Genomic DNA, 26519 nt, shown 5'->3' with positions numbered 1-26519 from the left:
CCCCCGCCCCCGGCTCGGCCCGGCCCTGCGGCTGCGCAGTGCGGTTGTGCGCTCTCATCATGGCGGCGCGGGGCCATGTGCAGGACCCCAACGACCGGCGCCTGCGGCCCATTTACGGTACGGTGCGCGGGGCTCCTTCCCTGCCGGGCCCGGCCCGGCGTGTCTCGCCGTGCCGCCGCCCCATGGAGCTGAGCGGACACACGGGGCTGCGCTGTGTGGCGGGCAGCGAGCAGGCCCGCTGTGTGCCGCCAGGCCGCCCCTTCCGCCCGGCGCTGCGGCCTCCCGCCCCGCGGTGCCGGGGCTCCCTGCTCCGTGCCGGGTGTCGCCGTTCCCCGTTTGATTTCGTAGCGGAGCCGTTCGGTCCCATGCCTGTCCCTGCGTGGGGAGTTGGGGTTACGGGTCGGTTTGTTCGAGTAACGAAAACAAACGAGCGGTCGCGGATGCTTTAAAGTTACGTGCGGAGCGGCACGGACTGATTAGTTTGTTAGGGAAATGAATTGGATTATGAACCAAGTTGAGAGGAGCGGGAGTGTTGGGAAAGCGCTGGGGTGAGCTGCCCCAAAACGTTTCCAGGGATGTTGCATGCAGCTGAGATTGCTTAAGAAATTGTTAACAAGTTTCTGTGTGTCTGCAAGTAGAGAGAGAAAAATGCGATTCCCCGGGCTACGGTGTCGTTCCTGCTCTGAAAATGTGAAATGGATCGTAATTCACACAACGGGCACGTTTCCTTTCTGTTCCTCTCCCTGTAAAGGAGCTGCCGCTGCCTTGGGGTGCACCTGGTAAACGTGGTGTGATTACCACGTTTATTAGCATCCAGTAATTTTTGCTATAAACTATGTAATGTCTAGTCTGAAACTGATTGAATAGATGTTAACCCAGGTGATACGTGTTTCCTTGCGTTGCTTTTGGAGTACGGCTGTTGCTGATGTTGATCTAAACGTGCTTTCTGCTACTTCTGCTCCATGAGGTCAGAATTTGGTGCTGCCCCTTACCCAGGTAGAAGCTCAGCTTCATAGAGGCTGCAGGCAGGAGATGTGCAGAATGAGGTTCAAGTTTGCTCTTTTACTCTAAAAAGTGCCTTTCATTTCGCACCTTCTGCCTTGATTAGTTGGGGCTCATTGACAGATGTCTTTATTGTTCGACTTCATTTCTCTGCCTTCACCTGTAGCTTCACATGTTGCACTTCCATCCATCGAACATAACCACCTGCAGACCTGTAGCCAGCATAGAACTAAATGTTTTTTTTCCTGTAGCTGAGATTTCTTTAGGAGTTGCCAAATGTTTTGGCTTCCAACAAACTTATTCCTTGTTGCAAAATATAATCTTTTTATTGTGCAGTTTAGAGAGGCTTGTGGTTCATTTGATTTACTTCAGCAGGCCTATAGCAGAGATGCTATCAGTGAGTTGCTGTTACAGCCCCAAGGCAGGCAGTGCAGGCTGGCAGGTAATTTGTGTGCAAGTGGAAGTTATAACATGGATCCTTAAACCAAGAAACATCTGCCTGTATGTGGAGAGATCGCTGGGGTGTTGTGTGCAGAATATTTGAAACCCCTTCACTGATGAGTCTGTGCTGAAGCTTTAAGGTTAAAGGTGATGCACAGGTTCCTGTAGGTTACCTGTAACTCGTGTAAAGGCGCCGTGTTACAGGTTGAGGTGGTCGGAATATCTGATACAGCAACATCTTGTTTTGGTTGGTTGGGGCAGGCTGCCTGGTTTGAGGTTTTGTCTGCGTGGTCTCAGGAGTCCAATTAGTTCGACTTTAAATCTGCACCACTTGGCTGATGGAAACAAACGTTAAAGCTGCAGAGTATAAATCTCATTAGTATAGATGCACATTTTGTACAACGTACCGAGGAATCACTGAAGGTCACCTCTTGACTCATTAAGAGTTCTATCTCATAATGAGAGCTGTGATCTTGAAGAGAAAAGGATGTGTAATGTAATTGCAGTATTCCAGCATTAGATCTGCTTGTAATTTGTTAGGGGAGAGGCCAGAACGGTGCAGGCAGACCCTTCCCTTGTTGGCACGTCAGGATATCTCCTCTTCTTTGTCTTTAGAACTGCTCTGGTTAAGGCACAGTGGTGTTCTGTTAGGGGATGGTCTTGTTCTGCCTCTTAGTATAGAGCAAGTGAACAAGTAATTCATCTCACTTAATGCTTTGATAGATTGCAAGCATGTTGTTTCTGACCAACAGCCCATTAAAAGTCATTGGAAATGTCCCAACAGCACACCCAATTAATTCTTACTTTTCCTGAAGCAAAGAGTGAAATCTCAGTTTCTAGTGAAGGGCTGTTGCTGCAGAAGCGCTCTGTCATACAGCTCTTTTGTTGGTGTGATGACCTTTGTGGAGTAATTACAGAAGCTTGTTTGTTTGGATGACAAGAACTGGTACAGCAAGATGAATGCTTAGTCTACAAAGTGACACATTTCCTGACTGTTTGGTTTAGGAATAATTGCACAGGAAAAATGCATTTTGCACTGCTGCCCTAACAGCGCGTAGCCCTCGGTGAAATTAGAGGTAGCTTTCTAGAATGGTTTTGTGTTCTGTTTTAATGCTGTGTGTGTTCTTCTTACGCAGATTACCTTGATAATGGCAATAATAAAATGGCGATCCAGCAGGCAGATAAACTGCTCAAAAAACACAAGGATCTTCACTGTGCAAAGGTAAGTGGGGTCGTTCACTGACTTGGTGGTGGAGCATCGTCGGAGACTTGCAGTGCTCTGCTGTGCTCTGTGTGGTCTGATCTTCCAGAGACCACGGTGTGTTCAGAGCACTCTGGAACATCTGACTATTCTGATCCATGCAATTCTTTGTTTGCCTGAAAATTCTTGTGGATCCTCCCAGGGAGGTGCCTCTGCTGACTGGTATAAGTGTCTGTACCTGTGATAATTGCCGAGATCCCTATCAGGGCCACTCTGAGCAACCAGGGCTGATGAGCTATGCCTTAAAAATGCCTCTCTTAGACCTTATGCTTAGGTACCTATTTGGAGTAGTTTATTTGGAAGGCGTAATTTTAGTGTAACATAAAGTGATTTTTGAGGCTCTTTTGCTTCTCATTCAGTTTCCTTGCTATGCCCCTGCTGAAGGGAAGAGTTTTGTTCCTCAGTTTCCTGAACATTTGAGTATCTTTCTATTTTTCCTATGGATTTTCCTCTATAGTTTGTATTACTTCTACATTTTGGAAGCTACCCAGGCTGAAGCGAGTGTCATTGACCTGAATCTTATTTATGTCACTTTTCTCTGGCCACTTATTAAAAGAAAAGATGAAAATTGGCAGGAGTGGTCAGTTTTGAGCCTGCAGGTAGGAAGAACTGAGTTGCAGCCGATGCCTTAGTGGCCTGCACGTATATTAAGAAACACAAAGCCATGTTATTTGATGCAGTTTGCATTTGGAAATGTTCCACTGCAGCCATATGGGTTTGAAGCTTCATTAAAAACCGAAGTTCTCTAGAAGTAATGAGGTGCTTGGGCAAACCTCCTCTTGAGGAATAAGATTTTCACTGGTAACTGCCAACTTTGTTTTTAACGGTTGCCTCTGTGTTATATCAATAGGTTCTAAAGGCAATTGGCTTGCAGAGAACTGGCAAGCAAGATGAAGCGTATGCTCTGGCACAAGAAGTAGCAGCACTTGAACCCACAGATGATAATTCCTTGCAAGCACTAACTATTCTTTACCGGGAAATGCATAGACGTAAGTTTTTTCCTTTGCTTCTCTTAAAAATCATAGTTCTGATCTTTTAAAAGTGTTCATGACCCACAGTTTCATGGGGAGTGTATGAAGTCCAGAGTTCAGGTATGTTCAAGCATGTTATTAAGAGGCTGGGGAATTTAAATGACGTGTTATCGGTATCTCTAAGGCTTCACTGGTCACCACAAAGCAAAGAACCTTGCTTAGGCTTCTCTTGTTAGCATTATTGTATGCACAGTTCCTATAAAAGAATGGCATGCTGTAACTGTCCATCATGACCAGCCTGAGTTTACTTATTTTGTTGTTTAAATGAGAGGATTTGTTGCTGCATGTAATAAAGATGACAAATCTTTTACACTGTTAGACAGTAGTCAGGGGCTTCAGGCCTTGATAAGCTGTGTAACAAACAGAAGGGAAGTCCTGGTCTCCCAATTGATTTTACCTTTGTGAAATCAGATCCTTGTAGCAATACAGCATTATAAAATTTGAGTGTGAGTGACTGACTGAGTAGAATTGCATGCCCTTGTATGAAAGAATCCAGACCTCACATGCTGCTTATCTGCAGCTCTTCAGTTGTTTCTGTCAGCTTGTGTTTCTTGGTGGTGATAACACTTCCTGCTGAATTGCTTGAGCAAATGGCAATGGGATGAAACAACCTTTGCAGAAATAGATGTCAGTGATGCATAAACTATGTGAAAGTCACATCACGTGTCATTTTTAGTATTACACTGAGGTAACATTGTATGTCTAAAGAAGAAAGATGTTGGAAGGATGAAAAGTTTTGCCTATCATAGTGTCCTAATTATTTTGTCATGATAGACCTATTACTAAGAAACACAGTGTGAAGTGTTTCACTTCCTAAGAATGCACCTGAGAAAAGAGAGAGAACTCACTTGGGCAAACCTTCAATAAGAGTAACTAACTTGATGTCAGGCTCTGAAAATGTTTTGGTTTGATGTGCAATTCACATGGTGTTATTCTGCCAGGACCAGAAGGTTCTGACTCAGTTTAATAGTTCAAAATAGATAAATTTTTCAAGGAAAGTACTTAGAAGTGTTTCCAAGCAGTTCAGTTGTTGTTGTTAAACTATTCTTGGTTTGTTTTTCTTTCTTTATTTTAAGCAGTTTCCTTCTTAGACTACTGTTTGTAGTACTTGGGGTCTTAGAGGAGGGAGTACCGTTTCTGCAGTTAATGAACTTAATTATGTTACTCTCCAGAGTATCACTGTTGCTATCTTTTAGTAGCTGTACTTTAAATTTCATCCCGAATGTGTCTTAACTCAAACATCTGGTTTTGGTTTAGCGGAACTTGTAACTAAACTTTATGAGGCAGCTGTAAAGAAAGTCCCCAACAGTGAAGAGTATCACTCTCATCTCTTCATGGCCTATGCCAGGGTTGGAGAATACAAGAAGATGCAACAGGTATGATCAGTGGTTTATGTTCTGGTCGTGTTGAGTTGTCACAAACTTGTTTTTTGTTTAAAAAACTGTTAATTCCTCTTCAATGATCCAGAACAGCAGGCTGAGCTGATGCAGGAGCTACGCTCTGTTTTTGCAGAAGGGCTGAAATTACCATTATTGTAGGGAATGGGTTATATGAAGACTAATGTTTCATTTTCCTGCAAAGGAGCAGAACGATTGTGCCTTCTGTGTGTGTATCCACGCTGATGGGCCATTTTGGAACAGGAAGTTTTTGTCTTTTCTGTCTTGAACTGTGTGGTAGTTACAGTGTAATATAAAGCAATTTGGAAATAGATACAGGAAGGTCCAGCAAGATCATCTGTTCCATGCTTTCAGTCTTGATTTATTAATTTACTGTTGTCTTTAGGAAAAGCAATTTTGCCCATGCTCTTACCTCTGAAATCTAGCATACAATTAGGCTTGAACACATTGCAATTCAGTGAAGGCAAACTAAAAGTGCTTCAAGTTCATCTTCTCAGTTGGCAGAGCGTTGTCATGCTGGTTAGTTTTGTTTTTGTCACTTCCAAATTAGGTGCCTGGAGAATGCCTATAAATGGAAGATTCTTTTCAAAACATGCGTGTTCACTCTTCTATATATATATATATGTAAAAAAAATGAGCCAAGTAAATGACTCTTAAAGTCCTTGCTTCCGCTCTTTTAAGGTGACTTGAATTTTTATATGCATGGTTTAAATAACTGGAGGAAAATATTAAGCTGTAGTGTTGTTCTCCATTCTTGCCCAGCTTGTAAGCTGCTTGAGTTCAAGTTGTAGACAGGGGAAAAGCTATTGATGTGCATGACATTTACGAAAGCAATCCTTATGTGAGCATATTAAGGATGAAAAATATTGCATTACTATGTTTCTGACTTTAAGCCTGGATCTTGATTAATAGAGATCTGCTTTTTGGTGTTACCTTTATTCAAGTTACTTGAAAAGAAAGCGTGACTGTGGTGTTAAGGTCTGAATCTTTCACCCTCTGGTAGGGTGTGGTATTCCACTGATGATTATGTAACAGCAAGCTAAAGGATTATTGCTAACAAGGTGTGTGTGTGTGTCAATACAATGTTAAAGACTAAAAGCCTGTTCTTCTTGCTTGATACATTGTGTCACTGAATATCCAAAAAGTCCGAGTTAATTTTTGCAGCCCTCCCAAAAAAATGCAGTGCTGGAAATATCTTGCTTTGCTCTTAGCGAATACATCTCCTGCTTCCTGATGCAGTTACCGTTTCTAATTAAAGCTGTCATCTGTTCAGGCAGTCATACATGCACATGCTCGTTGCTGTTCCTTGTCAAACTTGCTCAAAGTTCTTCATCCTTGAAACTTTCACCGTCCTTCTTCTTCAGCAATGTGTTAAATGCAGGAAGGACTTAAGGGTTGATTAAAAGCTCTCCCATCTAGTTGCTGCTTTCAGGTTGCATGCTGCCATCATTGCTGCTTAACTTGCATTGTCTGTCATGGGAGTTCATAAACAGATGTTTTAGGAATAATTAATCTGTCTTATTTTTCAGGCTGGAATGGCACTTTATAAGATTGTACCCAAAAATCCTTACTATTTTTGGTCCGTGATGAGCCTGATTATGCAGGTCTGTACAGTGTTGAAAATTGGTCTGACTTTTACTGCAGGTGTACTGCAAACAGAGATGTTTTTAGTGAGAATATTGGAGATACCTAAAGTAAAATGTCAGAGCTGTTTCTGTTTGATGCTGGGAGGGTGGGACCTTCCTGAAACCACATTACTAATGTGGCTCAAAGCAAGTGCTGTATTTTTTAATGCAGCTTAGCCTGTCTATCTTACAGTTTCACAACTTCTCTATCTTGGCTATTACCCTGCTGGCTCCTAAGTTAGACAGGTACTGTCTGTAGCCTCTTAGGCAGAACTGTGGCTCTTTGTACCTGGACTATAAAGTCTCCAGGAGTGCTGGATTTAGCACGTCTCACGTCTTTCAGATTGCAGCAAATCTGCAATGACAGACAGCAGATAAGCTGTGCTGTGTTAGTTGAGATAGTGGATTCAAGCAGTAGTTAAACGACCTGACAAAGTGTTGGCCAAGCAAATAAGCATGGACTTGTTAATTACATTCTCCAGAGTAATGTGCCATGGAAAATACAAGCGTGTTCTTGTAAGGTGTTGTTTGCCATGGCTATTGTGTGCCTAAATGCATGAGGCTCTAGGCAGTGCAGTTAAGAGAGTGTTCCAGCTCACTAGTTTTATTGCTGCCTGTTTAACAGTGTGGCTGCTCTCTGTGTGTACGGATGGCATTCTGAATATGTGGAGAAGGGGTTAAAGCATCCGAGTTTGCTCTCTTCTCATGGATCACAGAGGAAAGCAATGTGTGGGACAACACAAACGTCGATGCTGTGTTACAGTAGTTCTTCCTTTCTCTAGTCTATTTCAGCACAGGATGAAAACCTCTCCAAGACGATGTTTTTGCCACTAGCTGAGAGAATGGTGGAAAAAATGGTAAAAGAGGATAAGATCGAAGCTGAGGCTGAAGTAAGAGTTGCGGATATATTTTTTCAGCTTGATTTCAACATTTTTGAGACAAGGGGTGTAGTGTTAAAGGCAGTTAATTATTTTAAGTTTGCTGAGATAATAATCAGTAATGTTCTGGAATTAAATGTGAACGTATTGGTACAGAAGGAGATGAAGCAGAGGGTGGGGAGGGATATGAAAAAGTGTGGCCAAGGAAATTCTTTTGATTTGACTTGATGAAGTACTTGTTTTTGTTCCCTGGGAGGCCCCGAGAGACATTTTAGGACTGATAATGGCAAAAAAAGACCTAAATTCCTGAGTGCTCCACCCTTGGGATGCTAAAGATAACTTTGCAGTCCTCACAGTCTTCTCCTTCTAATGACAGTAACACAAGTCACTTTATTTCTTGGTGTACCTGTACACTATTTTACTAGCAAGTTTCATTGCAGCCTAATCTTTTTTTCCAAGGTCGAACTTTACTACATGATTCTGGAACGTCTGGAGAAATATCAGGAAGCCTTAGATGTTGTGAGAGGAAAACTAGGAGGTAACTTATGCTGTCAATTAATAATCATGGGCATGATGGAACAATAGCTCTTTTGCTTCAGATTGTCCACTGGCTACAGGGTGTGGGGAGGGAAACACCTGTAAGCGTGCTTGCTTCTTAGCAGCTGTTTCAAACATTGAAGCAAACTCTGGAGGTTCTTTTATGCAAACTGATTTTACCCAAACACATTTGACAGTTAAGAATCATATTCAACAATGAATTTTGGAAGAATATACTTATCCTATAGTCTTGATTGTTGTGGACTGTTTCTTTCTGGTGATTAAAATACTCTTGCAGATTTAAGGAATGGGGATATGAAGGTTTGCATAGGAAATATGGCCTTTCCAGCCTTTGAGAGTCTTTTATTGTCTTACTGCTTTGCATCCTTGACTATAATAACACACTTTGATGCTTTATAATCACTGAAGGAAATGCATTGATTAAATGAATTAGCCCTTCTGTTTTTAATTTAGAGAAGCTGACGAGTGAGCTCCAGAGCCGCGAGAACAAGTGCATGGCGATGTACAAGAAGCTGTGTAGGTGGCCAGAGTGCAACGCGCTGTCAAGAAGATTGCTGCTGAAAAAGTGAGACATTTCTGCAATCTTATCGAGGACTGAAGAAAAATCCCTGACTGGTTGTGAATTACCTTCTTCAGTAGTTCTTGTAAATGGTGGTTAGAGCAGAAGAATGTCAAAGGTTCCAAGAGTATTTTCAAATATTAACACTCCATTGGTTGAGGAAGAAGCAACAAAATGGAATTCTGGAGGATTTGTGGTGGAGGTCACAGGGATGAGGCTTTGTTCAGAACTGTAGTTGCAAGATCTATTAGAGGAGAAATGATTCCTAGCACACTTGTATTTTTTTATAATATAAATCTTTGCTATTCCTCAGATTCAGTTTTTGAGGTTTTAGAAGTGAGTTACTGTTTTGGCAGTTCCCTAAACATTGTTCTGTGTCTCCTTTTTGTTTCAGCTCAGATGATTGGCAGTTCTATATAACCTACTTTGATTCAGTATTTCAGCTCATAGATGAATCCTGGACACCTCCTCTGGAAGAAGAGCAGTAAGTCAACGGTTTTGCTGTGAATTTTTCCATTGTGCTAGAGAGAACTTTTTGCCTTCAGTGCTGTGTCCCTGTCTTTGGTTGACTTCCTGACATCAGGCTCCAGATGATGTCTTCCCTACTTTGTTTTTATGGAGACTGGCAGGTCTGTTGGAAACAGCTGTATAAATAGTGGTTTGTACTGCATAGAGCTCTTCCAGTTCATATTTTTTAATGTTATTGAATTAGCAAACCCGTCATGCCAGATTTCCTTAAGAGTGTTCTGGGAGTATGTTGAACAGATGTTGTCATTGACCTAGGAATGGGGGAAAATAAAGATCTTTTGTCTCTTTAATTGCACAGCTCTTTGGAAGGAGAGGTACACTATTCTATAGAGCAAGCTGTGAAATTTATAGAAGAGAGAATAACAGAAGAATCTAAGAGCACTCGGCCACTTCGAGGCCCATATTTAGCTAAACTGGAGCTGATCAGACGATTGCGTTGCAGAGGCTGTAACGATGAATATAAACTAGGTAAGAGCCATTAACTGGATGATAAATTAAACGTTGGAGAGAGAACACAAAACAATCTCTTTGTATTTAATTCAGCATGTACTTAATTCAGCAGTGTGTTATGACATTGTATGTGCTGGTTTCAGTAATGCAAAGAATTTTGAAAGCATTAGAAGATGAGCCTTGAAAAAAGGAAAGTCGTTCCAGACTGTTGCAGGGCTTGTAAAATTAAGCAGGTTAAAGGATCTATGGAATTTGGGAGCATATGATCAGTGTCATTGTGATGAAAAGTGCATTCCCGATGCACTGCTTTTGTACAGAGTCCTTCTGTTTAGCTGTAATCTCTGGATGTTTTGTTGTGTTTTGTTGTTTTTTTCAGTAATGCTGGGATTTGCTTTTTAACTTGCGTTTAAAAACTGCAGTCGGGGAGTCAGCAAAGGAGAGAATATGATTACAGCTGTACCTGTGATTACTAGTTTCTAAATGAGTTAGATAAGCAGGGACTATGCATGCATGCGTATTATGCTTAGCTCTTATCTGCCAAAGTAGCTTGACTGAAGTTCTTAAGGTGTATCCTTGGCTACTAAAGACAGTATGGGTTAAGGTCTACAGCAGGTCTGTAAATCTCTGCATAATTCCAAACTGAGAAACATTTGATAATTTGTTTTTAAAGTGATCTTATCGTTTCAGATTTTAATGGAGCATATTAAAAAGGTGAACTGGCTCTTTTTCCTAGGTGATCCAGAAGAACTAATGTTCCAGTACTTCAAGAAATTCGGGGACAAGCCCTGTTGTTTCACTGATCTCAAAGTATTTGTGGATCTCCTCCCATCCAGCCAATACACAAAGGTGAGGAATGTCTGAGATGCTGACAGGAACTAGAGCGCTTGTTTGCACCTTTATACTTCTGTTAAGGTACCTCCATGTCTTCTTAAGGGATGGATAAAGCTGAAGCTTGATCTATTTAGAACAGCAGACACGGGAGATGTATTTGCTGTCTACTGCAGCTTCTGTTATACAAAAACATCCTTCTTGTTTCCTATCTTACCCATCCCTTATTTTTCACACTGAAGTTGCACGTTTAGTTGGGCAGATGGATCCAGGTAGGCTGTTGCATGTTTTACTCTGCTGCAATGTTGAAGAATAGACATGTTGATACTGATCGAGTGGTGACTAAGAGAACTATGGCAACTTTTCCAGAATCTTTTTGAAATGAGCCCTCTTCAATTTAAAAGTCTGTTTGTGCAGAGTCATGAGCTGTTTGTTGAATGACTTCAGCAGCTGGGAATCCTGTCACTCATCCCATTGTTTCTCAAAGCCATTGTGTACAACTTTGTGCTGAGTAGGCTAGATGGAGAATCCTGGATCAGCCAGAGGCTTTTCATTAAAGTATTTGTTAACAAAGTATGGACAGTATTGTTTTCTTATTTTCTTGACTTGTAAACCTTACTAATGTAAGACTACAGCTTTACTAATGAGGAGAATGGTGGCCTTGGCATGTATTGGTTGTTGCTGATATTTTAGATGTGTTCTCACCCACTGGCATCAGCTGTGGTCAGTAGTACATTTAACTCATAATTTTGGAAGTGCTGATCCCATTGCAGGGTATTATGAGAAGTCTGCTGTCTCCCATTAAATAATATTGTAAACAGTGGGACACTGCTCTTCTTACAACCTAAAGGAAATTAATCAGATGATGACATCTCTAGGCATCCTGCATTGCTTCAGAGTTGAAAGAAAATTTAATAACCAGTGCAAAATTTCCCATATAGTGTGCTATGGACTTTCAGCAACTAATTATTTTAATTGCATCTGTTATTCCTCTGAGTGTTAACAAGTGCTTGAAATCCCTTGTATGTCAGTTATTGGAAACTTTCCTGTGTGTTTTTTGTCTGTTTGATGAACTAAGCTGTTAAGCAAAGCCATAACTTGTGCTCACCAAAATTAAGAATTAAAAAACAAGCTCTCTAGCAACTGATTTCAGTGTGATGTCAAGGTTTACACTGACACTTCCACCTCATTTGCTCTTCTTGATTTGAGAGAGGAAATGATGTCTTCTGTTTGTGTAGTTCCAGCTGCCCTGCAAAATTTTAACAACTGTTTCTCTTCCAGTTCATCAGTCAATTGCTGGAAGTAATCCCTCTGTCATCAACAGCAGAGAGCGAAATCGCACTGCCAGCCGACATCAAAGCTCTTCAACAACACTTGTGTGTGGTGCAGCTTTCCAGATTGCTTGGTATCTATCATGCCATGGATAAGAAGCAAAAGCTGACTGTGGTCCGGGAGTTAATGTTAAGATACCACCATGGATTGGAGTTTGGTGAGGAAAAACTTTGAAACCAGTGTTGTAGCTTTTTTTGAGCTTCAGAATTTTTTTTCCAGGCGAGTGTGACAGCACAAACTGTGATGGCCTGCATCACTACTGATGTATTACATCCATTGTGCGTCTAGATACTATGTTCTCTCCTTTGTTATTATATCCTTGGGCACCTGAATTCTGTTTCCTTTTAATTTCTTTTCAGTTTTGTATCTTTAAAGTAAATGAGATGTTCGTGAGTAGCTCACGTGGTGTATTTTTATGCTTGCCTGTGCCTTTGAGCAAAGGCAGGCTTTATCAACGGTGTGTATAGGATAAAAACATGGGCATTATTACCAGTGTTTAAATCTTGCAGTTACAAAGTGCTTTCTTCTAGCAGATGTTGATATATGAAGTGGCCAGACTTTTCTTTTCAAAATCATCAACAGGAGTTCATTTGTTATCAGGAAGAAAAAAAAATCTGAATTTGTGTGAGAACTGTTGATTTGTTTTCAGTGCTTCTAAATGGAGTTTGAGTCCAAGAACAGAGAAGCCAAGGAAACGTAATGTTAGAGGAAATAAAATGTGTTGCTTTGGTAATTCAAGCACAATGAATTGAGGAGGGGGGGAAATGAAGATATAGAGCATGAGTGCAGTTGTTTTAAAGAAAAATTCTGAGGTGTATAAACTAGGCAGTGGTTATTATCTGCCAGGTGTCTGTGCCACTTGATAGAGCTGGCAATTGAGAAACAGCTGACAGCGTAGTAAGTAGTTCTTTAACTCTGCAATTCAGGGTAATTTTGTCTTTATTTTTAGGGAAAACTTGTTTGAAAACTGAATTGCAGTTTTCAGATTATTACTGCCTCCTTGCAGTCCACCTGCTGCTTGACCTGTGGCTAGAGGAAGGTATGTCTCCATATTTGCTTAATACCACCTGGGATGGTTGTGGGGAGGCATATTGTGCCTGTGTGGCCACTGTGCATCAGGCATTGCTCATTAGTCCTATAGCTTTCAGTTTCTTCTTGCTGTGTGGTATTTCAGGAGCCTCTCAATTTGACTGAACTCTAAAGGGATTTAATTTTTTTTGTGTAATTTGTGGAAGTCCTGGCAGAGTTTTGCTGATTCACACAGCTCAGTGTTGTCCATCCCCAGAAGCTTGTTCCAAGTTCACCATGTAGATATTTTTCTCTCCCTTTGCACAAATAATGCTGATAGCTTCGTTCTGACACCAGAAGTGTTTTGAAAAATATTTCTTTTCCTCCTTGATCTGCTTTGTCTCCTGGAGTCCTGGCTTCTAGACTTCAGCTGAGGCTCATTGCTCTGGTTTTAGTAATTCTTCTCATCTGCTCTGCTTTCTTGGTCTCATAATCTCAGAAATATTTCTCCAGTACATGAGGGTTGTGCTCTGTGCTGACATGAGCTGGATATTCCCTGTAAAGAATTATTCCTCCACCAGCTGTAGCACTGGGGTGGGAATGTGCTGAATGAAGTGCAAAATGAGGAAGGGAGCTTCGATGCCAAAGTGAATTACACCATCTGTGTGGAACACCCCTCCCTGTTCACACCTGTGTTTTTCTTTGTCACCAGGTGAAGAGATGGCTGTGTGGCAGTGCCTAACCCTTTTAGAAGAAGGATTATCTCATAGTCCTTCTAATGCTCAGTTTAAATTGCTGCTCATTCGAATCTACTGCAGGCTTGGTGCTTTTGAACCAGTTGCAGAGCTTTACTCCAGCCTTGATGCAAAACACATACAGCACGACACCATCGGGTGGGTAGTATATACTGAGAATAATTGGTTGTAGTGACCCTCTGGTAACTGTTTCTGAGATCTCTTCAGTTGTCATTGCTACTGAAAGACGGTAGATTGTCACACTGTGTTCTGGAAATATGTAAAATCCATCTACTAAAGCGTGCTCTGCTTCTAGTGGAGTATCTTTCTTGTGTGATTTTAATCATTTCTGAACCTTAGGAATGTTACTTAAACAGAATATGAGATCTGTGAAATGTGTATCTTGGTGCCAGTTGTAGCTGGGTGTAGCAGCCTGGGTCACTGCTGAGCAAAGTTTGGGAGCAGTGCTTAAAGCAAACACAACCAAATGGCCTTGCCTCAATTAGTGTGTTTGTGAGTTTCAAAATAAAGTTCCTCCATCCACCTAAGTGAGCAAGAACTCTGAGCTTCCACAATGCAATGAAGAATTCCTTCCTTTACTGTTAAAAGCTTAAATCTTAATATGAATGTTGAGAGTATCCCTGTTAAACCTCCAGACTTTTCAGTAAAGCTGAATTCCCCAGCACATGTGCTGCTGTCTGACTTGTGCTGTGTTGTATTGCAGTTATCTTCTGACGCGCTATGCAGAGTCACTGGGCCATTACGCTGCTGCATCCCAATCCTGCAATTTTGCACTCAGGTTTTTCCACTCCAACCAGAAAGATGTAAGTTGAAAGAAACCTCTGCATCCTTACAGTAGGCCAGTAATGTTGATAGTGCTGTACTGAATTCTGTGTCATACGTAAGAACTTACAGAACTGTAGTAGGTAGTCACAAGAGGAATAATACATGCAGCTTTGTGTTTATAGTAAAGGTTTCCTCAGCCTGTATTTCTCGCTGCAAAGGTTTGTAACTTGTTAGATTGAATTTTGCTTTAGGAATTTTTTTATATAAGCCAATCTGAATACTCTAAAAGTTGCCATGATTACTTGAAGTGATTGAATTGTGATTGAGAGTAAGTGTGACATAATGTAGCTGTTAAGTCCTGGTGCCATATGACTATTGGCACTTTGAAAAGTTACACAGCAGCCAGGGATGGTGGGTCAAGGTGTTGATGATATGTACAAGCTGTACTCATTTGAAGCAGAGATGACGTGTTATGGGGAATGCTCATCAGAAAATGGAAGCGCAAAGAACGATGTGGGGAAATTTCAGAGGGGAAGAGTTAACTCTTGAAGTCATGACTAACTGCATTATTTTTAGGTGATGGGATCAAATTGCTAAGGCTGGTCTTGTGCTAATGGGAGCTACCTGCCTTATTCAGTTCACCCCTGTGAAATGGTGTGAATTAAAAGAAAGTTGTCTTGAATGAGAACCTTGAGGATGGGGTGGGGAGAGTAGTTAAATTATTTCAAGAGATTGGGTCCTTCCTAAATGCATGCTGTGACCTAGGCATCTGTCATGCTTGTAGCTTGCTGATTAGTAGCAGTGCTTGTCTAAATTAGTCTTGATTAGAAAGCTCTCTCAGGTACATTCGTAGGGAAAACATCAGTTTCATTCACATTTCCCGTGGAAGCATGAAAAATGGGTTGAGTGGGAGAATGGTAAACAACTCTCTTGAAATCTTGGTAGAAATGCATTGGGCAAATAAGGGGGGAAAATAGTCCAGAACAGTGGTAGGAAACTACAAGTATAATTGCGAGACTGTCCCATTCTGAGGAGTTGGGAGTATGTTTTGTATTCTTACATTTTACAGCTTGTTCATTGCTAAGGGGCGGGGGGAGAAAATTATTTTGACTTGATGCTTAAGAAACAAAGGTGCAATCCTGTTTTAACTCTTCCATTTACTGGCTAAGCTGGCTGCAGGGGCTCTGCAGGTACGCAACCTGTTTTTCCACCATCCCAGCAGTAGGTAAAAACACATAAGAATTATCTGTACTGAGTAGTAAAGATTCTGAAGGTACTCAGACAATAATCCCTCAGATTAGTATCCTTGTGCTGTTGGCAGCCCGGATTATTCCTGTGTGCATGGTACCAGTTGCCGTTTACCTGTGCCTAGAAGGTAGATGCTGAGTTACTGTGACCTGTGCCTGACATGGTCATTTCACTGTAGGGAGGGGGATGCTTGGAGATGTGTGTGGGTCATAGGGTGGAAGCTCACTCTCTTCTGCTTCCCTCACTTGCTTATTGTTTAAGCACTGATTCTACTTGCTAAGAATCTTTGCATTCCTGAGTACAATGTTTTGTGCTAGAGTGAAGCTCTGGATACAAACAGCTTTCTCCTATATCTATATATCTGTTGTTGGTCGTCCAGTTTTTATTTTTTTGAGTAACTTGTTCAGTCTTTAACATATACTGAAAGATTTCAATGAAGAGCATACCCAGAACCAATGGCTGGAATCAACTGTATAAACAAAATGTTTTACTGCAGTGTGCCAGGTGGAAAAGAAATTGAACTGAAACAAACTACCAAATGTCACTTATGTGCTTGGGAACACTGTATTGTAAAGCATCAAGAAATCATCTTTCCCTGGAAAGCATTCTGATGGAAGTAGGAAGATGGTGATTCTCTGTGTCAGGAATGATAAAGGTGCTTGCAGAGTATGAGGTAACTGTCTCCAGTAACTCAGCGTGTGCAAACTGGTGAAAGCCCACTGAAACACGTTCCAAGTGCCATTGCAAGGAAAATGCTACTCAACTCCTTATCAAGAAATGCTGGAAAAAAATGGTACCTGAATTGTTCAGTTTTGCCTCACTACCACACCTTAAAGGCTGAAATGGCAAGAGGTGGTAAAACAATGCAATCAGTGTTACATGCTTTGTGCTACAAGACAAAGATGTGTCGTGGGATCCTGCTTATGTCATGTCTCTTGGAGTACTGCAGCCAAAGAACTGTGAGCCGTTGTTCTTGAGTAGCAGCCAAACCTCACGGGTTCTAGATGCTTCCAGTGGTTATTGTCTTCAGAGTGTTTCAGTAAGGAAGAAATCCATCAGAAGCCACATCAGCCTGCAAACAGCAAGTGTCTACAAAAACAACCACAAGCTGCAGACTGAAGCAGGAGAAGGCTCAATTCAACGTGCTGTTCATCTTAGATATGTCAAGAACAGAGTGGGGAAAAAAGAAATGGTTCTTTACTATAAAATGTTTCCAATATCACGGGGTCAGAATATGCCTCGAGTTTCTGTGCTGCAGTGGTTCTGTTGGGGTTTTCCTCTCGTGATCAGAATCCCATTACAGTATCTAACTGCAGTGTTAAATGAGGACTATCCTATCAAGGTTACCTTTTTACCTGATTTCAGATACTGCCTACTTCTCTGTAGATTAATGTTTTAGCTGGAATGTTTGCTACAGCATAAGGATCGTGTCCTGCAAATGCTCTCTGCTATGCAGGGGACTTCGCCTAGAGCAGGAAGTGTATGAACTTACTGAACTTAACAGTCTAAAGTGAATCCCCTTTAAGATTGGGTCTCATAAGTAACAGCCATCCAGGGCACTGTGCAGTTTTGACATAATATTTCTGTTCTGGGAGAGGATGCCAATAATAGAGAGGAGAGAAAAGGCAGTATTGCTATATTTGACTGATACTAAAAAGGCAACTTCATTCTTCTCAAGATAGTCCTCCTTTAAATATGCAGAATCACGAGTAATCTCTCTAATTTTCTTGTGTCCGTCCGTCTTTAATTTCTCCAGATCCGCAGGCAAACAGAACAGCAACGTGTCTTATGGGGATTTAAAAACTACGTCGATGCAGTTGAATTAGCGCCCATAGTGCAGTCCCGTAGCCTGACAATGACCTCTGCAAGGCTGTATATCAGAGGGTATGTTTCTGAATATTTGGCATATTTTTTTCGTACAGTGCAAATAACCAAATTGCATAGGAAAAAGGCAGAGCTATCCAGAAGGCATTTCTTACGTTGGAGGGAGGAGAGAAAATGAAATGGGAGCTTTTAGCTGTGAGTGATAGCTCCTCTTCTCTCAAACCCTTCTGGGCAGGTTGTCTTGGTCAATACAGCTGTACAGATTTCAGTTGCCCTGGGGACTTTCTGGTGCCTCTGATCTTCAGTGTGTTTCATGGTGATGCTATGAAGAAAATACTTGATCTGCCAGAATTTCTCCATTGTGGAGAAACTGATTTAAGATTACAGCCATCTGTATTGACAGGGATCATAAGATGTTCACTCCGTCATTCCAGTTGTGTATTTCAGTGAAAAATTCTGCCTGTTTGGGACTCTTCATCACAGAAATCTTCTGGAGATTGCTTGGACAGATGAGGAATGTTAGTTATGTGGCTTGTTTTGCTGTGCTTCACCAGAGGGGAAGCAAACTATCCTATGGACATTGACAGCTTTGTTTGGTGGTTAGATTGTACTGTAACACATGTACGTGTGCATGATGTTATCTTGTGATACTGTATTAAAAAAAAAAAACAACTAATAAAGAGAAACAAAAAATTGTGTGAGTAATTTTTTTATCTATGTTGTGATAATGTGATGCACATCCAAGTCAGTTCCAGAAAATCTGGGATGTGTCTATTTTGCCTGAAAGTACTTCTCATAATGAGGCAACTAATTGATTTATCCATCTGAAAAACAACAGTAAAATAGAAACTTTCAAAACCATCTCTCCCGACCTACAAATATTTTTCTGTTTGTGTTGACAGCAATCTGATTTTGTTCAGTGTTGGTCTGGTTACTTACTAGCCCTGCCCGGTAGATCCTCGAGGCGTTGTTAAATTTAGGGAACAGAACTACTTGGATGACTTAGATAAGCAAAACTGCAGGATCCTCCTGGGCTTTGAGCATTTGCCAGATTCTGAACCTCTGGGTTAGTGAAAGCCACGGAAATACAGTTTCTTGGCATTGACCAACTTGGTTGTTCCAAATTTGTGGAAGTTACTAATACAAAGCTGGTGTGTGCTTTCTTGTAGACCTCAGAATACATCATTCAAGCCTACAAATACGGTGCATTTGAGAAGATTCCAGAATTCATTGCATTTAGAAATAGGCTGAACTCTTCCCTTCACTTTGCACAAGTTCGCACAGAACGGATGTTGTTAGACCTCTTACTTGAAGCAAATATGTAAGTACAGCAGCAGCGAATGCCATTCTTTCATGTGACAGAAATTAAGATTTATGCATAGGTAGAATATTGACCAAGCGGCACTTTGACCAAAACCCAAAAATTTCTCTCAGTTGCTCTTTCCTTCAGCATCCTTCTTTGTGCTTAGTGTAACACTGGTGATGAGTCAGCAATTGAACAGTGGAGAGATTGCAGTCTTCTGGATGTTTGTTTCCAGTGATCAAATGTTTGATTTAATATTTAATCTTATGTGCAGATCTTCTAGTTTAGAAGAAAGCATAAAGTCCATGAGTCTGAGCCCAGAAGAGGATGACATTCCATGGAAAGACTTGCGTGACAACAGAGACCTGACAGTCTTGTTTAATTGGGATCCAAAAGACAGGTGAGTAGATAACCGTAGTTTTGAGCCTTTTCCTACAGCATAGGTGAAGAAAATCCTTTCAGGGTAACTTAAATGTTCTCTAGACCTGCTAACTGCAAACTTAACATTCATTTATCACTTCTAGCAGTGCTGCCTTTTTACATATTAATGTTTTTCTGAATTTCTGATCATTCTTCCCTCCTAATATGTTATTTGATAACTTCAGGTAGGCTTTTGTACCTGAGTGAAGCTTGCAACTTTGCAAAACTGAAGCATTTTCCTGAAAACATTTGGTGCCTTTCTCTAGGGACATTTCTGAAGAACATAGGAAACTCTCACTGGAGGAAGAAACCCTGTGGTTGCGAATCCGGTCTTTAACTTTAAGGCTAGTAAGCGGACTCCCAACTCTTAGTCACAGTATTCAACCAAAGAACTCTGAAAAGACTGCAGAGAATGGCGTCTCATCCAAGATTGATACAATTCGATCTCTGCTTCAGCAGCTGGAAGCGGCAGTGGATTCAGGGAAGAAGTTTCTAGAACAAAAAATTCAGGTACCCATTAAGGAAAAAGCTATCCTCAAATATTAAATGAACGTGAATGCAAGCAGAAAAACTGAATGCATCTTGTAACGTCCAGCAGGCTGCAGAATGCACTTAACTGACCCTGAGTTTGTAGTGTATGAATCTGACTGAGAGATGTGCCAGAGACAAACACTGTGTTCTGGATAAGGAAAAGCTGCAACACCTTTATCTTTTTCTTTGCTTCTTGCCTAGTATCCTGTCCTTGGCCCTCCTCCTACCCGAATGGCTGGCTTCTTCAGTAATGGCAGCTGTCAATGCCAGACTAGCTTGTTTTATCTTGTTAGTGATATTTATGAACTAGATACCAATGGCTTAGGTAAGTGTTTGAGGGGCAGGGGCTTAACCAGATGGTTATGAGGTGGGAGGGAATGCGGTATGTTTCCACTTAGTTGGAAAACTGCTAGACATTGGGTGATGTGGACCCAACTATGACTTGTTTTATTTTATGAATGACGCTGTTTCATGGGAGACAGCACTTCAGTGCTTTATCCATATCTTCATTTTTGTGGTGTATGTTGATGTAATACAGCATCTCTTCTGGGAGCAGGAGATCCAGAACCTACAGTTCATAGCTGCTTTTTTTCTGTTTTCTTTCAGAAGATTCAGCAGAAGTCCAGGAGAGGATAGGGAATAGTTTCAAGTCTTTAATAGAACGGCTAACAGGTAAGTAGTAAACCAAGAAAAGACACTGGTAATTAAACCAGTTATAAGCTCCCAAGTGTGCTGCAAATATGAGAAATTGCATTAATGGATCTGCAGACCCTTTAGAAAGATGCTTGAGAGCAGGGCTGAAAGTGCCCCTAGCTTGTCTGGCCACAAAGTTGTTGCATCCACGTAATGTCATTATGCCCTGTCATTTCATTACCTTGCAGTCTAATCTTAGCAACTGTTGTTTCCTGATACTTGGTCCGAGCGTTGTGTGGGGATACTATTTGTAATGAAATACAAGTTAGAGGGAACTTTGGAGCTCAATCTTCTTGAATGTCTTTAGCTAAACTTATCAATAACAGCCTCGTCAGCAGAGCAGTCAGAGGACTGATTTCTGTCCAGGATGTAGCAAAGGATCATCTGGGTTGGTTGATCTGCATGTCCTGAATAAGGCTTTCCTTTTTTTCTTTTTTTTCAGATTTGTTCAATAAATGTAAAGGTGACTTGATTGAAGTCAGAGATGGCACCTTGAAAACTCAACCAAACCTGCTAGAAAACTTAGTCTTCTTTGTTGAGGTATTTTTATTTTTATTTTTTTTTGCTGGAAAATTAAAATTGTGGAGCACTATAGAGTGGAAATGTGGAGACTAAAACACAGTGAGTTGCATGCTCAGTCAGTCATGAAAACAGAACTTTTGCATATTCTGAGTCTTTCCGGTATGTACACTAAAATGCCTCCTGTAAATGCAGCTTGTAACATACCTTTATCTTTCTTTGCAGACCATCTCCATCACTCAGTGGGTATCAAGTTACTGTGATGGTGTCCTTCGACCTTTTAAATCCAACCTGCAAAAAAAGAAGAAGAAAAAAAAAGAAACCAATGTAGCTATGGTAGGTAATATAACCTTTTCTCTTCCACTTCCATCCCTCAATCCAGCTATTTGTACAGAATTCTATCAGGATAGATGGCATGCTAACTAACTATTTTGCATGAACTCTGCCTTGTAGAATCTGATGTTGGGCAGAGCTTACTTTACAAACAATGTGTTGTTTTTTTTAAACTCCTTTTCTGCCTTCTGCCACATCTCTGACATGGTGTGACATCTTTATAACAGGAAATATTAGTTAGACTATCACAGATCTCCCTGGTGTGAATGCACTGCAGTACAGTAGTTAACTGGTACTGTTTATCTGGATAGGTAGATTTAAGCTTAAGTGTTGGGGTATGTGGGTGTGCAATAGAGTAAGCATTATGAATTGAGTTGTTACATAAAATTGTCACTGAAGAGATACTAGTATGTGTTTATAAATTAAAAGTATTTATTTATTTATTTTAGCCACCTGTATTTACACACTTTTTGGATTATGTTACTGAACTACAGACATTAACTTCTAACGTAATAGATCACATCAAAGGGCTTGAAGTATTTCTGACTGCACTAAAACTTGAAGAGTTGTCCCTCAAGGACACTCTGCTTTTACAGGTAAGAACTTACCATTGTTATATGAGTGATTAGTGTGTTATGTGTGATAGATAACCTGTTAAGGATGACTTAATAGCTATTAACCAAATATTAGGGACCAAACTGAATTAATTTTGGAATGGTGAGTTGGGGTTTTTTTGTAGAGTTTCACCTGGTGCAGTGACTTTGCCGCGTCTGATGAGCTGTCACTTAAGACACAAAGAGATTTCTGGTGCATTTGTCCTGAAGTAGGAAATCTGACCTACAGGTCATATGTGTTTGTCTAGGAAGATCCTAATGCTTTTTTAAACTGGGGAAGGTTTAAATGCTGCATTTGGCTGTTTCAGAACTGTATCCACCTATGTGTTAACCAGCTTTTTTCAGTTAGTTTGTCCTCTATTTCATAACACACTGCTTAGAATTTCCCTTCTCTTGTTGCTGTATGAAGCTGATGGAGGAGCATCTTCTTGAAAGCAAAACAGAAACCACCAAAAACTGATAAAGAAATCTTACACTGTAATTTATGTGATTTTAACTAAAATTCAAAGTACGTGTTCCTAACACCAAAGAAGCTTGAACATCAGGTATTTTCAGATAATTGTTGGGATGTTTGTGATTGTTCTGGATTTTTGAGTCACTAGATTCCTCCATATCCCATCCTGGAAGACATCAAATAGCTACGCAAGGTAGACCTGTAAAAACTGTGCATCAGTTTGACATGGATTTGAGCAGAAGCACCTCTGGGAATCTTGGACTTTCTCTGTGTTTAGTTGTGATGTTTGCAATTCTGTTTTTTGTTTGATATGGTTGCAGTAAATCCAGAAATAGGCGATGTGCACAGCACTGCTCACAGCCAGAGCTGTGTTTGCAGCCCTGTGCATTCAGAACTACAAAGTGCTTGTAAAAAACGTTCTCACATTCAAGTGTTGGTGAAAACTCTGATGTGATTCAGGGATGGGCTGTTACTGGTGATGGGCTATTACTGCTGAGGTGAGGTGGGAGGGGATGTTTTTTCATGGGAGAACTTGAAAACCTGCTATTGAGTGACTGGTTTCTCTTTTGCAATTTGCAGGAAGAAAAAAAGTTTACAAAGACTGTGCAGGGGAAGGTGCGGAGCAGTTACCATCACTCGGTTCAGGAAATTGGAGAACTGCTGAAAAAGAGACTTGATAGTATTAAAAAACTAAAGATTTGAGAAATCGTTGACAGACTCCACAGGAGAGTGACACCAGAGTCCCAGACAGAAGCAACATCCAATATACCGTCACTTCAATCCAGAACTTCCTCATAATGCATGAAGGACTTAAAATCATAAAACGAATTTTTTAGGTATTACAGATGTATTCAGCTGACTTAAATTATTGTACATAAACGAGAAGCAGGGACCCTTATCGGGGTTTGACCACTTTTTATACATGTTCATAGGCATATAACAACAGGAGAAAATTGAATAACTTTCTTCCCTTCTGATCTCTAGAAACAACTGGAGATGGTCGTTAGCAGCAATAGAAATCCAGTGTAAAGCATAGATCTCAAAGGAGTTGTATTTTCATCACCATACAGTGTTTATAATTTTCGTATGGTCCCTTGCCTTAGAGAGCAGAAGTAGATGCTCACGTTCAGCCACCTCCAATGAAATGAGCCAGTTCTGGAGCTGCCTATGGTTGTCCACAAGCCACCTGGTCCTACTGAGTTCAGTGTGTTGGCCCAGCAGGGAGATGGGGGCTGTGCTGACAGAACACCCTCTGCGTGCAGCTTTCCAGCAGAGCCTAGTGGTGAGGCAGGTTCCTCTAAGGGCTGAACGTGAAGAGAGCTGCTGGAGGAAGGAGGTAGTATCAGCATACACACAGGTTGCTTTCATGTTCAGAGAAACTTCGAGTCTGATGAGGAGCAAACTTGGCCATTAAGCTTTAGAGAGATGGGAGTCAGTGTTTCGGCAAAAGTCAAAAGTAGAGACGGTGTATATAATAGCTGCAGTGATGTCTGACACTGCGTTCTAATTTCATGACAGTTTAATGTAAAACAGCAATCATCATGACTTCTAAAGAAGTGTATTTAGATTACTGAGACTTTAAGACTTTAAATATTTTCATAGAAATTAAATCCTATTGGCTTTGGTTTTAAGTTGGCAGAGGTAACTTTTGCTTCCGCTGTAGTATGAGGCTGAGAATACTTTTTATAACTGTATGCTTGCTTTTTGCAGTTGATCTTTGATTATTCAAGTACTAGCTCATTAGGTGTTCTCGTAGTGCAATCACATCATCTGCTCCCACTGAGTCTGCATTTCTGCTGTTGTTTTTGTTTTTGGTTGTTTTTTTTCCATTTTAAATGAGTAATGCAGCCTAAAACTTGTAGGCAAAAAAAAAAAAGTATGTGTTGCACCTACAATCCAAGGGACAGGTCAGACTTTAACAGATTCGTTCTGATTTAAAGCAGCTAGTATCTGAAGTCTATATTTAAAGTTTTAAGGGAGCTGACAATCCTTTGTCATCTCTTCTGAAGATGTTTTGTTAGAAATGCTAGAATGTTGATGAGAGTATTTTTTTAAAATAAATCCCCTGTGTAAAAATTCCACATTGCTGCTCTTGCTGGATTTAGTTTTGCTTTGCCCCCATCCTGCGAGGGAAAGAAGGCTGTCTGCAGGTTGTCTAAATTGTAATGGAGATCCTAATGGTTTAACTGTGACGTCTGGTAAGTGCTCTGGGCTGGAGGAATACCAAAATGTGTTAAGTCTGTTTTTATAGTAATACTTTTCCTGAGCAAACTGAACTGTCTTACACGTTGTATAGAAATATCATTTTTGGAAAGAAGGGTGTGTTCCTTAAATTAAAGCAAGACTGATAACTGATGTTGATGCTTTGAAACACGTAGGATACGCGCAGAGATTATGCAATTAACGGAGAAGCACTGAGCCACAAATCTGCACTGCTCGTTTGAATTAAAGGAGGAATAGCAGCAGTGGCTGATGCTTGTCTGTCCCATCCCTTTCCCACGGCAGTGCAAATGTAGATGGGGCTTCATGCAACACCAGTGTTGAATGCAGAGTTGATACGACGTCCTCATCCAGAGGGCACAGGCCAAGGGCTGGCTCGTGCTGGAGTTTCCTTGCACTGCTGCTGCAACAAATTGAACTCAGCCAGTCATAAACAATAAACAACACTGACAATGTAAGTGAAGTAATGTTAATAAAAGTCAAGCTTTTATAATCCCACGTGCCAGAAAGCAGAACTTGCTTTAAAAAAAGTTTTCTGCATCCGTTCCCTTAAAAGCAGAATTGAAACTGCTGGGGGCGACGTGTGTCATATGAAGCAGTCTGAGGAGATGGAAGCATGGCTCGCTTCCCATCAGCACTTGGCATGGCTCAGGTCTGCTGGTGGCTGGTCTCAAACCATCTGCAAGTCTGCACAGGGAATGCTGGCTGTGTTTCAGAGCTGCCTGCTGTCCCATTTCCAGGTCTGGCCACCAGTGAATGATAAACTTGTCGAATACAACTTTTTGATTACTCAATGTTTTATAAAACAGATGCCATCTCTTCACAAGCTGTAAATCCTCTCTGGAAGGAGATGGTGGGGTACAAAAATGACTGTACTGATTGTCTGGGGGCTTAGTTGAGGGAAAAATTCTCTTACTAATTGTGTACAGTTAAATATATATTTCTTACAAGAGTGTTTCCCCTCCATATGTCCCACTGGCACTTGGTAAGAAGTTCAGGCTATAACCTGTTGCTGCTGTTTGCCCATTTCCACTCTTGGATGGGTTTTTGGTGAAGAACTGAAAAGAATACTGGGGGGAAAAGAGAAACCTACCAAGTCTACTGTTTACAGACTGAAAAAATACTGCTTTTGTACTACTGGGATCATGAACCACGATCCTTTTACAGATCTCCTCAACTCTTCTCTTTGCTTTAAATTGGTGTCTGATGTAGATGAAGGTCAGAAGTCTCCTATCCTGCTTTGTCTACATACAGAAGAAAATGTACAATGCCTGTTTGTGTTCCCCATCATTTTGTACTTTTTTTGTACTTTTTACCACTTCTAACTGTTCGAGAGTTGCATTTATACTTTGCGATCATTGATAATCATGACTTTATTTTAACCGTTAGTAATCTTAAATGGGATTTCTTGTCGTCTCTGCAGCCTTATCTGAACTTTCTCTTCCTTGACTATTGTAATTTATGACTGTAGAAGATATGTATGCCTCAGCCTTCTACGGACATAAGTGACAGAACTGCAAAAGATCTGCTTTAAACTGGATGGGTTTATAATTTATATAAAGTCTGTTTCGTTACAAATCAGTTTTATTGCCTCCTTCATTTTTGTCTGGATGGTCACGAGGTAACAGGTGCTTAACTTTGGTCAACCCGGGGTATCGTGGTATATGGCAGTGCAAAAACAAGTTAAGTGCAGCGAGGGAAGATAAAGTGCACGGAGTGTGCTCGTTGTTTAACACGTGTGGATGGGGATTCAGATTTATGCTTGGGGGGGGTTGGTTGTGTCCGTTAATGTTACTATCCTCTCTCCCTTGCTGCTGAGGCTTTGCACGTTGCTTGCTCGCACTTCACCCATGTTGTCAGGGTAAGGAAAGTGCACAGGTACCAAAAATCCCCACGTGCTCGTGGAACGCTCCACCACAACCAACCAGTCGCTCCCAACCCC

The 26519-nt window shown here is 41.0% G+C and overlaps 1 protein-coding gene across 2 annotated transcripts; it reads left to right on the top strand.

The window, feature by feature from the left end:
* Positions 1 to 5: 5 nt before the first annotated feature.
* NAA25 (N-alpha-acetyltransferase 25, NatB auxiliary subunit) lies at positions 6 to 26158 on the top strand. 2 transcript variants are annotated; one of them, XM_015877774.2, is made up of 24 exons: positions 6 to 117; positions 2580 to 2665; positions 3555 to 3693; positions 4993 to 5111; positions 6662 to 6736; positions 7540 to 7647; positions 8095 to 8173; positions 8647 to 8758; positions 9147 to 9236; positions 9579 to 9748; positions 10464 to 10576; positions 11840 to 12047; positions 12840 to 12929; positions 13611 to 13791; positions 14357 to 14456; positions 18660 to 18811; positions 19068 to 19193; positions 19480 to 19723; positions 19946 to 20069; positions 20351 to 20416; positions 20880 to 20977; positions 21182 to 21292; positions 21739 to 21885; positions 22937 to 24433. In XM_015877774.2, the coding sequence occupies exons 1-24, from the start codon at positions 60 to 62 to the stop codon at positions 23057 to 23059; spliced, it is 2919 nt and encodes a 972-aa protein (XP_015733260.1). In that variant the 5' UTR covers positions 6 to 59; the 3' UTR covers positions 23060 to 24433. The 2 variants fall into 2 exon arrangements, with proteins under 2 accessions (XP_015733260.1, XP_015733261.1); XM_015877775.2 differs by lacking the exons at positions 6 to 117; positions 2580 to 2665 and adding an exon at positions 2896 to 2978 and having other exon boundaries at positions 22937 to 26158.
* Positions 26159 to 26519: the final 361 nt, after the last annotated feature.

The sequence above is a fragment of the Coturnix japonica genome, chromosome 15 (genome assembly GCF_001577835.2).
Source record: "Coturnix japonica isolate 7356 chromosome 15, Coturnix japonica 2.1, whole genome shotgun sequence".
Lineage (NCBI taxonomy): Eukaryota > Metazoa > Chordata > Aves > Galliformes > Phasianidae > Coturnix > Coturnix japonica.
This window is presented reverse-complemented; position numbering and strand designations above follow the sequence as displayed.